The sequence below is a fragment of the Pseudorasbora parva genome, chromosome 17 (genome assembly GCF_024679245.1).
Source record: "Pseudorasbora parva isolate DD20220531a chromosome 17, ASM2467924v1, whole genome shotgun sequence".
In the NCBI taxonomy this organism is placed as follows: Eukaryota; Metazoa; Chordata; class Actinopteri; order Cypriniformes; family Gobionidae; genus Pseudorasbora; species Pseudorasbora parva.
This window is the reverse complement of record NC_090188.1, coordinates 41063992-41076831: the sequence shown is the minus strand read 5'-3', so window position 1 is coordinate 41076831 and position 12840 is coordinate 41063992. Positions and strand designations below refer to the sequence as shown.

General features: G+C 39.9%; 1 protein-coding gene across 6 annotated transcripts in view; it reads left to right on the top strand.

Annotated features, from left to right (window-relative positions):
* LOC137045653 (echinoderm microtubule-associated protein-like 4) overlaps nucleotides 1–12840 on the top strand; it is a 130990-nt gene that overhangs the window by 29995 nt on the left and 88155 nt on the right. For 3 of the 6 annotated variants that reach the window (XM_067422454.1, XM_067422455.1, XM_067422453.1), the window contains exon 1: nucleotides 10958–11215. The exons of 1 other annotated variant lie outside the window; for it this stretch is intronic. In XM_067422454.1, coding sequence (XP_067278555.1) covers nucleotides 11146–11215 — 70 coding nt within the window. In that variant the 5' untranslated portion in view covers nucleotides 10958–11145. Of the gene's footprint in view, nucleotides 1–10957; nucleotides 11216–12840 lie in introns of those variants that run through there. 2 more of the 6 variants (XM_067422458.1, XM_067422457.1) reach the window with 1 other exon arrangement.

Below are 12840 nucleotides of genomic sequence, written 5' to 3'. Positions count from 1 at the left end.
ATCACAGAGCAGAGCCTCTGGTCTTATTGAGGATATTTAAAGCTGAAGTGTGTCAGTTTTTTCGATGTTTCGAAATTAAACCAAAATAGAGACCTAGCGGTAGTATTAAATGGCAAAGGCTGCGAATATTTGTGAAAATGTTTTATTTATTTTTTTGTAAAAAAAATATTTGCACTGTGTGTGTGTGTGTGTGTGTGTGTGTGTGTGTGTGTGTGTGTGTGTGTGTGTGTGTTTTGGTGTGTAAATAAATACACACACACACACACACACACACACACACACACACACACACGCACGCACACACACATTCTGCATTTTTACTTTCTCAAAAAAACTCATGTGTGATTTATACGATGTTTTCCACATGGGGACCTAAAATGTCCCCACAAAGACAAGGGTTTCGGATATTGCCATCTTTGTGGGGACATTTTGTTTCTTTTATATATATATAAAAGGAAGGAACAGTGGAGAACCGGCCACAGGGTCATGGGCGGCCAAGGCTCATTGATGCACGTGGGGAGCGAAGGCTGGCCCGTGTGGTCCGATCAAACAGACGAGCTACTGGAGCTCAAATTACTCAACAAGAAGTTAATGGAAAAAGGTTTTCTTTTACATCACGTGGATGGCCTAGTGTGTGTGTGTGCGTCTCTTACCTGGGGAACACATGGCCCCAGGATGCACCATGAGAAGAAGGCGAGCCGGCGGAGGCAGTGTGATGCTTTGGGCAATGTTCTGCTGGGAAACCTTGGGTCCTCCATCCATGTGGATGTTACTTTGACACGCTCCACCTACCTAAGCATTGCTGAGACCATGTTCAGCCTTTCATGGAAACGGTATTCTGGTGGCTGTGGCTCTTCCAGCAGGATAATGCTCCTGACACAAAGCACAAATGCTTCAGGAATGGTGTGAGGAGCACAACAACGAGTCTGAATCGTTGACTTGTCCTCCAAATTTCTCAATCCAATCGAGCATCTGTGGGATGTGCTGAACAAACAAGAATACCACAGAACAACTTTTTTAGCCACTGGCTGAGAACTGCCTTCTTAAAGAAAAAAAGTCTTAACATGACGTGCACTGAGCCGTATCGATAATACTGGTATCAGCGTGCATTACTCTTTAATATTGTGTAAGCCTGAACACTGTTCAGACATGTCCAAATATGTCATTTCAAAAACCATTAGCCTCATTGTGGTTTATGCAGGGCAGAGATGGATAGATGTTGAGCAAATCAAGAGAATTAAGAACGGAGATTCGAGGAGTTCGAGCTCTTCACCTGGGCTTGACATTGCAAAATGGATATGCAATATGTCTTCACAAATTCAAGTGTAAGCTTGCTTGATCTTTACCTTTGCTCTATATAACCGCTGTTCAAATGAGGAGAATCTGTGGAAACAAGCCTTTTTTCTTTCTTTTTTTCTCCTCTGACCCCAGTGAGAGTCACCAATAAAGAGTTTTGGCTAAAGCACTCATTTCAGTGCTTTCACTACACATTTTTTGAAACATTTTTCTGTAGCGTTGATTCACTCAACGTACGTCATCATCACAAGTAAAGATTTCTGAAGTTAGTCACACCTAGCCAGACTATCGGCATAATGCAGGATCCTCTTGGCAGCTCAATCTACTCAAAAACTGCCTAATTTAGTCATTTTAGGGGCTTTGGTAGTTTTAGTTATTTTAGTTATTTTTTAACTTTTAATTTGATTTAGTTGCCCAGGCAGCAATTACATAATTACATTACATGTAAATTGGTAATTAAAGTATGTCGTTACATACTATTGCAGCAATAAGGCTAACGATCATTAATTGATCAATTATGGAAAATTGTGTAAAATGATATCCCTAATAATTATGTATGTCTGCATGGAGATGGCGGACCGAATCTGTTACGCTGATGCTGCAGAGAAAGTAGGCTTTCTAATGGATACACATGGTGGCGTAATATTATAGGGGAGCAGTTGTAACGTTAACACATGGTTTAACACTTTCCACACATGCCAGGATGACCAAAAATGTTGCAATTTCAACGTTATAAAGAGAAAAAATTATGCTAAAAAAAATCTTTGGTTAAATAAATGTTCAGTGATATCGTCCATAGCGAAAGGACATTTCTTACTAAAGTTAATTTTTCATCTCTGTTTTTTGTGTTTATTTAAAATAAGACAAATCTGATAATATTTTAATCTTCTATGCGTTATTTAACAGATGAGATGATTCTTTAATGAGATTGCAGTCGCATGTGTGTTTGAAATGAGATTTAGATCTGTTAACGACTAATCGTGCAGCTCTACATGGAAGTCATGTAACGCCTGCCAATTCACATTTCTTTGTGTTACATGATGAGTTGGGCCATGGGTGTTGTGTCGGAGGCTGAGATGTTTATGATGTGGTTTGGCGGATTAGTTTTAGGGTGCGTTCACACTTGTCATGTTTGGTTGGATTAAAACGAACCCTGGTGCGGTTGCTCGTTTAGTGCGGTTCATTTGAACATATGTGAACGCTGCCATCCGAACCCTGGAGCGCACCAAACAAGCGGACCGAGAGCGCTAAACAGACGGGTCTCAGTCCGCTTCCAAACAAACTCTGGTGCGGTTCGACTGATATATGAATGCTACACAGACCAAAGTCATGTAAACGGACCAAAAACAGGACGTAATGCCACAAGATGCGACGCATAGTCAGCTGATTTGAAGACATGGAAAGATCGGTGTATCAAATGAGTAACGTTAACGTTAGAGGGCAAACGTAGAGCAACGAGGAAGAGCCTCATCAATATTGGGTCCGACGAGCATGTTTCGAAAATGCGAGAAAAAAACGCACAAAAAGCAAACCTGGTTCTTCTCATCAGAGGACCTGCTGCCCATTAGTCGGTACAGACGACAGAACGGCCGTCTCTTTTCACAACGGAGGAAATCCTGGAGCTGTTTTGAATGTTTTGAACATTTATGAGCTCTTCATGAGTTCTCAGCGGGTAAAAATAATGCCATATGTACACGCATAAAATGATGGCGTTTAATCCGGCACACAGCATTGTTTTGAATGATCGGTAAGCAGCTCCTCCGTCATATAAACCGGTTATATCTTAATCAGTTTGTGACCGTCTCCCTACGCCTTTGGTTCGGTAACTTTAGGTTTGCTGTTAAAAATGCCAGTGTGAACGCTAAGCGGACCAGGACCAAACTAACTGAACTACAAGTGTGAACGCACCTTCGAATGTACATATGCCAGGATTTCCTCCATTGTGCAGAAAAGAGACGGCCGTTCTGTCGTCTGTACTGACTAATGGGCAGCAGGTCCTCTGATGAGAAGAACCAGGTTTGCTTTTTGTGCGTTTTTTTCTCGCATTTTCGAAACATGCTCGTCGGACCCAATATTGATGAGGCTCTTCCTCGTTGCTCTACGCTTGCCCTCTAACGTTAACGTTACTCATTTTGGATACACTGATCTCTCCACGTCTTCAAATCAGCTGACTATGCGTCGCATCTTGTGACATTACGTCCTGTTTTTGGTTCGTTTACATGTCTTTGGTCCGTGTTGCGTTCATATATCAGTCGAACCGCACCAGAGTTGGTTTGGGTAAGACCCATCTTTTTAGCGCTCTCGGTCCGCTTGTTTGGTGGGGGTTAATCAAAACAAACATGACAAGTGTGAACGCACCCTAAGAGTTGGGCTGGTGACCTGAAGGTTTTATGTCGACCTCTGCAAGAGCCGATTGACCATGACTCTTAATCTCTTCGGGGACCGGGCCTGTAATAAGTAATGTAGAGTAATAAGTAGAGTCTTTTTGGATGAAAGTGTCTGCTAAATGACTGCTCGCTCGCTCTCGCTGCAGCAGTGTGTTTTTGCGGTGTGTTTCTGGGAAAGCGTTGGGGTGTTTGTGCAGATGGGGTAAAAAGCGAAGCCCTTCTGCTTTCGTCCTTTGCATGCACACACTCTCTTTCCTGTGTGCCACCGGCTGCCTTCCTGTCATCTCTATTTTAGTGTGAGGTCTGTGGGCCTCTGAAGCGTCTCAGTTTCCTTTCTCGAGATGACTGTTTCCACCGCCAGGCCAGCGCTCCTCAGGCATGCTGGGACATGGGGAGTGGCGCATGCCTCGTGTCTGCGGCGGGCCGATGAGTTATTTTACAGGTCTCAGTCTGGGATTTGAGCATTCTGTCAGCATGTTTACAAAGATGTCTGTGTCTATTCGTCAGGCATCTTACTAGTGCCCATCTTATGGTTGCTTTGGTGAGAACTTGTCAAAAAATTAGCAAAGCAAAACAGAAAGGCTCAGGTGCCAAATTTCCTAGCCGCTATGGTAGCCGATTATTCGGAATGATATCTGCCAATACCAATATTTAGATTTCCTTGAGGAAAAGATAATGATGTAAACTATACCTCTCATTTGGTACATTAGAGGTTATTATTGACAACTAAGCTTTTACGAAACGCATTATTAGACCGTTTTCTGAGGATGCACGATGTATTAAAACCATTCAAAAAAGATGGTAAAGAATAGATAATGCTATCAAGTGCTCTAAATATTTGTATGTGTACTTTGGAGTGATGTTGCGCGACATTAAGATGGATGGGCGATATCTTATCGTTTGCGATATACCAGTAAAAATTTTCCCCATGATAAGAATTTGTCTTCCCAAGATAATAACGATAAACATGTTGATGACCCATTCACATCTCTCGTGCAGAGCGTAAACAATAATGGCGGAAGCTGCGGAGGAGTTTATTGCTGTAGGAAGAGCTATCTCTACAACCTGGAGCTAGTACACACAGATAAATGTTTACGTGCTGAGCACTTGAGAGATTTGCGCTTTGTCAAGCCGTAAAGCGCGCTATTTCCGTTCAATGAATTCGCAGTGTATCTGACGCACACTAGTGTGAGGTGTCCTACTGAGAGTGCTCAGTCTTTCTCACACACTCAGAGAGAGAGAGAGAGAGAGAGAGTCTTATACCACGCAGAATAGAAGTACTACATGCAAACAATATTCTTTGTTGTATTTTCCTGTAAAATAACGGCGTTCGTTTGGAATTATTCAGCCTAATGCACAAACTGCAATCTCATTGGCCGGCGCCCCTACCCGTTTTGATTTCAGCAGATCAGTTCAAGCAACCACTGAACGTGATTAATATTCATAAACCCAACAACTCCTCAATCCTTAGTGCAGTTAATATTGTTATTAGTAGTAGAATTCGTAGTACTATTATCTTTATCAGTATTATGTTTTGTTTATTTTATTTTTACAGAAACACTGAATGACTAATCATCTCTTAAGATCCACCACCAGTCCTTCAGTTAAAATGAAAAATAAGTTTTATTTCAAATTACTAAAGTTATTGCTTTAATCATTAAATCAGTATTTGCCATTTTTTGTAATCTGGAGACATGGTTGGGATTATTACTTTTGCCCGATTTTTGACACTGCTTGCAACATGAAAATATGAATAAATACAGAATTTGTGTTTATATTTCAAACTTGTCTTTATTGTTTGTATTGTGTGAAGTTTTTCAGCACAGTTGCATTATTTAAACATTACCTGCACTTTTACAGAAGTATAACTGCAACTTTTCAGTTTCTGAAAAGGCTGGTTTTTGGATGAAGTGACTATTTCAAGACGGCTATGTTTTGCTTTAGATCATGGTTTGTGTTTCTGAGGCTCTCAAGAATGTGTGCAGCTCTCACTTGTAGCCAAAAACATGGGGAATGGTACTACATTTATCGTCATATCGTGATACATTTTTTAGTCCATATCGCCCATCCCTAAATGTGTGGCTGTGTGTCGGTCTCCCGCGCAGATTCCACGCATGCACTATTTACAACATAAACTGTGTAGGAGACTGACACAGGCTACAATGAAATTGTTGAATAAAGTTGTTGTATTTGTTTGTTTTTGCACACAAAAAGTATTCTCGTCGCTTTATAAATTTAAGGTTGAACCACTGGAGTCACATGGATTATGTTAATTGAAAGTGTTATTTACATTGCTGTCTATGGAGGGTCACAGAGCTCTCAGATTTCATCAGAAATATCTTTGTGTTCTGAAGATGAACGAAGGTCTGACGGGTTTGGAGCGGCGTGAGGGTGAGGAATTAATGACAGAATGAAACATTTTGGGTGAACTAACCCTTAAAGTGAGATTGTTCATAAGCTGTTTTATTGCCGGTGGAAACGCTGATTGAGAGATCACATGATGCTTTTCGGTTAGTGTTACTGTATCGTTTTTCCACCCCCTTTTGATTGATGGGATGTAATCAAACCTGCTATCTTAGACATTCGCCCGATGGCTGATAGTGAAATTCATTGATTTCTGTTTTCTGTAAAACAAACATGGAGAGAAATGGGTGCAGACACGAAATGTTGAGATTTGCATGCAGATCTGTTAAACTGAAGCACCTTTCACCCGTTTAACAGCAGGTATACGCCTCAGCACTTGTCAGCGGTTTGAGTTAATGTATGCGTACACCTGTACGTCAGTTTCAGTCATTCTTAACTTGCCTTAGGGTCTTACACACTAACACACCTAGTTTGACCCGACTCGCATAACAAGTCAGTCTACTGCTTGAAAAGTCATTAATGTACTTAACCCAAAAGCGCAATTTCACTAAAGTTTCCTGTTGTTGTGTAGACATGCCCTTTTCCATCTCAAATGACTTGATATCACTTCTTGAAAGGGAAAAACCTAAATGAAATTATCAATGACAACAGGCAAAAATGCTGGCCCTAAACAGGCCCTTATTCTGAAAGATGCATCCATACTCTTAAAAAGATAAAAATATAAGAGCCAATTTCAATTTGAAGAAAAAAAAAAATATATATATATATATATATATATATATATATATATATATATATATATATATATATATATATATATATATATATATATATATAATATTTCTGATCGATTTCTGATCGTCTTTTCATGACTGCATCCATACTGGTTCAAAATTATTATTTTTCAAGACATTATTGTGTGCTGGATTGTGTTTTAACTTTAACTTACTATATCAAAAATAGTGATGAAATGTTGCAAACTTAAATGCCCAGTGTTGTTGTGTTTTTCCTAATCATACCATAATGCAAATTTTAAACAAAATGTTTATTTTATTTTATATATTGATTTATTGATTGATTGATTTAGGAATATCAACACTTGGGTCTCTGAGGGTTATATTGTAAAAAAAATATCTATCTTTTTTCTTCGGGTGCGTTTTTGCTTCGCGTTGGCAACAGTAATTTCTGCATTGCTGTAGTGATGCTGTACGGTCTCAGTAAAGTGTGTCAGATTGTGGTGGTCTGCTGCAGTCTCTACAAACGGAAATATAAGCTTTGCATTCGACACATGGAAAACGGTGATCAGCAATTTTGGTGGATGTGTTTGCGACTCCTTGATTTGCATTGCTTTAGTGATCAAGCAAATAAACAGCACCTAGTCATTTCTGTGTATTCCCCCATAGTCCCCAACAAGCACTGCTGCAGATGTACAGTTATTATGCAACTGAACAGATAGATGTAAAGCCTTGTACTCAGAAGACCGTTATCCCTTTTGTAATTCTGAAGACCAGCCAGATAAAGCCAACACCCTCCAACAGCTCAGACGTTCAGCTGACTTTGGCTACATTCACGCCGTCGGTCTACGTCTGAATATTTGTGTATCTGATATAAATGATTGACTGTGTATCACAACTGTTCAGAACTGATTTGTGTGTCCCGTGGCGTTTTTTTTTGTTTTGTTTTCTGGAATTTCTGCATTGCTTTCTTAGTACTCATACTCTTAATTATTTGAGTAAGATAATTTACACATTTAATTTAAAATTATCCTGTAATCTCAACTTAAATATTTTTAGTAGTGGAAACTTTGCTCTGGTTGGTGTAGCGCTATCCTATCGCCTGCAGAGGGAGTTTGAAAGACAACCCTTTATCCCGCCCCTTGGATTGAGCTGTCAATGGTGAGTTTCCAGACCAAACATCTTGATGTGGGTCTGACTTGTCAGGCTACTCACATGTAGCTTCACCAAAAAAGATTTGAGTTATTGCCTGTCAAATAAGTAAGATATGTAAAATTCTATAAAATCGTCAGTTTCTCAGCATGAGTCCAAATGTAATGATTTTTTTTTTCATAAAATAACACTTTTGTTTATTTGTGTATCACATCACACCTTTTGTCTCGTCTTTATTGAAATCAATTGTGAATGTAGTCTCCCATGTGCTGTACGTTCCTATTCCAATATTTGTTTGCTGCACAGACTTCCGGCGTTTGTAGAGTATTCAGAAATCAGTTACATTTCAGATCAGAAGTTGCATTTCTCTTCGAATACGGGGTCGAATAGGCAAATGTAGCTTAGGAGGTTTTGGAACAGAGCTAATATGTCTTGTTTGATCACTCAAATGTAGGTATACTCCTCCACTGTGGTTTGTAATTTCATTGTAAGCTGAAATAAATGTGACGTTAAGTGCACATGTGAGTGGGAGTTGGACAGTCCCCATGATTCGATTGGCCTTTGACCTACTTTCTTTTCATTCCTTGTCTGTAATTGTGTCAGTATGACACTCATATCCCAGTGTGAGGCGATGTTTCTACCTTCCCCTGCACTGCGATGATCTCCTGTTGTTGGGTTTATGGGCCTTTTCAAGCTGAAAGACTGCGGTGTACGTGGCCACGACATTCTTTCTCTCCTCTGTTCTCCTCTCCTTCTGGCTCCTAACCAGTCACTTTTTGTTGTTGGTTTTTCTTCCAACTTGGCAGCTGTGTGCTGAAGGAATGCTCTCTCTCTCTCTCTCACACACTCGCTCTCCTTCTCATTGTTTCATAGCTCTCCTCAGCGACAGGCTGGCCCCTTCACAAACGTGGGATAATGAAATGTTTCATTCTTGTTTAAACACCGCTGCTATGCTCCACTCCTGCTCCTCAGGTCTAAGACTAATAAACGGCCGTGTCGTTTTGAACAAGGGCTCGACAAGGCACACTTACCATGGTAACTCATTGAACTCTGAGGGGTATAAAGTCTCAGATAACGTCTTAACGCTCATAAACGCATACACGGCCATTCAGGCATTCATGCAGGATAGTCATGGGATGGACACTGGATTGGGGAACATTCGATCAGTAATTGGGGCGCATATTTTGTATATCAAACTGTGCTAGTATGTAGGGGTGTGCAATATTGACAAAAATCTCTATATTTTACGACAATAATAAGACAATATTTTGCTGGGTGTGTTAAGGTTTAGGGTTTGATATTCTTCTTACTCATCAGTCGCAGAATTTCTCTTTTCTAAAAACTTAAAATGGTACCTTTTTTGGGCATTTTTACCTTTTATAACTCTTTTGTATACATTTTTTTTAACCAAATAAAATTCATGCGTCATCTTCGTGTCAAATTCATACATTTAATCAATAAATTAAATAAGACACAATATGGCTGTTACCGATCAAATTAGATCAGTAGATCAAAATTCATCTTTGCAATGCAGCGGAAACAGAAGCTGATCATTTACACAGACTGTTTAAAGGGTTAGTTCACACAAAAATGAAAATTATTTCATTGATTCCTCACCCTCATGTCGTTGGACACCTGTAACACCTTCGTTCATCTTCTGAACACGAGTGAAGATATTTTTGTTGAAAGCTGAGAAAGGCTTCAGAAAGGCCTCCATTGGCGTTCAGTACATTCCCACTCACAAGACCCATAAAGGCACTAAAGACGACGATCTCACTACAGCGGCTGAACAATAATTTTATGAAGAGATGAGAATAGTTTTTGTGCGCAAAAAAAATCTAAATAATGACTTTATCTGTCAAGTTACGGTCTTCCGTGTAGGTCTCGCTCCTCCTCTTCTGGGTCATGTATTTGAGCGGTGGAGTCGCATGTGTCGAGTTCACGTCAATAACTTGGCGGATGCAGTCATTATTTAGATTTTTGTGCACACAATAACTTTTCTCGTCGCTTCGTAAAATGATTGTCCAGCCGCTGTAGTGAGATGGGCTTTGTATCGACGTCTTTAGTGCCTTTATGGGTCTTGTGAGTGGGAATGTACTGAACGCCAATGGAGGCCTTTCTGAAGCCTTTCTCAGCTTTCAACAAAAATATCTTCATTTGTGTTCTGAAGATGAGCGAAGGTGTTACAGGTGTTCAACGACATGAGGGTGAGTAATTAATGAAATAATTTTGATTTTTGGGTGAACCAACCCTTTAATGCAGCTCAGAGGGACATGAATGCATTTAACCTGCAATTACAAATGCATTAATAATGTGATGTTTTAAACATGAAACATTGAATCTTAAAAAAGACACTATAAATGCGAAAACTGATATACTAACTAGAATAACTAACTAAACAGGGTTTCTACTTATACAAAGCCATATGCTAATCGCTGAAGTACCCCTTTAACAGCATTGTAAAAAAAACTAATTCTTAAAAATGTGCTTTATATTTAGTAACTTCTGAAAGAACTGCTTTATGATTCAATACCTCCAAGTTACACCAGGGGTCAACTAAAAAAGAAAAGGCTCCTTAAAGTTGCAGGTCTAAGCACTTTCAGTGTGTGCTCTGGTCTGGTCTGGTACTGTACACAGGATGTTTTTTGCTCCGGTGGCCGAGGTGTCAGCCCAACACAGCAAGGTTTTAGAGGGAACACTGGTGCCCAGTCATTTGAACGAGGCTCTTGGAGCATTTATAATTTGCTGTAGTGTGCTTGAAGCTTTGACACCTCCACGTGGTCTCATTCTCTGTCTTAGCGTCCCTTCCCCCCGTCCCAGGACACAGTAACACAACATGTACTGTGTGTGTGTGTGTGTGTGTGTGTGTGTGTGTGTGTGTGTGTGTGTGCGTGTGCGGCTCCGTCGGAACGGCAGAGGTTAAAGACGTGCGAGCAGGGGAGCTTTAGCCACTCCCTTAGCCAACCAAGATTTTCTTTTTTTATCCCTTTATCTCCTCCTCCTCTAGTTTCCCTTGTTCTCTCTCACCCTCGAGCTCACTCGCTCTCCCTGGCTTTTGTGTGAGCAGGCGTATGTGTGCAGCAGCGTGCGAGAAGGAAAGAATGTGTGTGTGAGACGGAGAAAGATACACACGGGCAAAGACAGACAGACGAGGAGAAGCGTAGAAGAGGACGTGCAGCAGTGAGAATCGCAGACGTACACGCAGGCGGAGAATGGAAGACAGCCCGACAGGTTTAGCTCCAGTGTGTAACCCTGCGGCCATGCTGAACCACCACTGCACCGGTAATGCACAGCACAGCGATTGTGGGGAGGGTTGTGTGTGTGTGATTGAAATGCATGTGTGTGTGTGCAAGAGTCTTCCTTTTTGTCATTTGGAGGTTCCCCTCTCCACACCACACAGAGAGGAAGTGTGTGTAACGCTCTAACCTCACTGCATTGATGTATCTCAGCGGTGTGTGTGTTTAGTGAGGGTCAAGCAGTTCATTTCAATGCTTTTTAAATGGTCACCACACCAGGAAAGACTTGTGTGTGGATGGTTGTACTTCAAATAAGTATTATTTAAAAATGTATGTTAACTTTGTTTTCTTTTTTTGTGCAATGTATGATCGAACATTGCCCCAAAATATCAATTTCATGTGCACATTCAGTGTGCATTGAAACTATTCTGACTAAATGCTTTAAGCTTCATCTGGCCGATTTGGCACAGACCTACAGCCTGTCCTGATGTAGCGCGTCCTTCTTCTCCGAACCGACTGAACGACTCTAATGTTTTCTCACAGTAGACGATCAAACATTGCAAGCATTTTGTAGACTTACATTGAAATTTTTTTACTAAATCCACCAAATTTTGCACAGACTCCCAGTATCTCTACTCTGCAAATAATTACATTTCTGCATCTTTTTTTTCCATTGTAGCAGATCAATGAACTTTTGTTGAGGTGAGGTTAAAGAAACATTGCAGAGGACTGTTCGCTCAGTTAAAGGTGTGGAGTGTAGTATTTATGAGGCTCTATTAACATAAAGGAAAATTAAATAAATATATATATATATATATATATATATATATATATATATATATATATATATATATATATATATATATATATATATATATATATATATATATATATATATATATATATATATATATGTATATATATATATATATATATATATGTATGTATGTATGTATGTATAAAGACCTTACATATAGGGCTTTGCAATATATATCGAAATTATCGAAAAATTGCAATATGCATATCGCACCGGCATGCAATATCTGAATATTTTAATAGGCTACTTCAGCATTGTGAAAAGTGTCCGTTTTAGGTCGATGCATAGCAGAGAATAGACTGGACACGACTGTTACTTATGGGACTTGCTTGACGTTAAAAAGAGTAATTAAACGCAATAATTTGCGAAAAACAGTAACTTGCACTCTCACGCTGTTTGACACACAAACACACACAGACACACACGACACTGCTGGTCACTTTCAGAAATTGTAGCGTTGCTTTCGTCCCAGAAAGAATGTCAAACACAAATGGTTTAATTATAATAATAATTTAAATAGATTTTACACATTAATTGCAATATCATATCGCATATCGAATATCGCATTATTTAACAAGATATTGCATATCACATATTTCCTCAATATGGCACAGCTCTAGTTACATATATGTTTTTATGACCTTAGAATGAGCCATTTCTATCTAATATACACCGTGGGTCCCCCCACAGTGAAATCACTAATTTTGCGACAGCATGTTTCTACAGTAGCCCAAAACGGACAAACTTCTCTAATGAGCGCTAGCTCCTCTCTGCTGTCTCCGACAACTACATTTTTGTCCTTTGTCGGCCACCGTAGCTTCTCTACGTGCTACGAAAGGGAGGGGTGAGCGGTT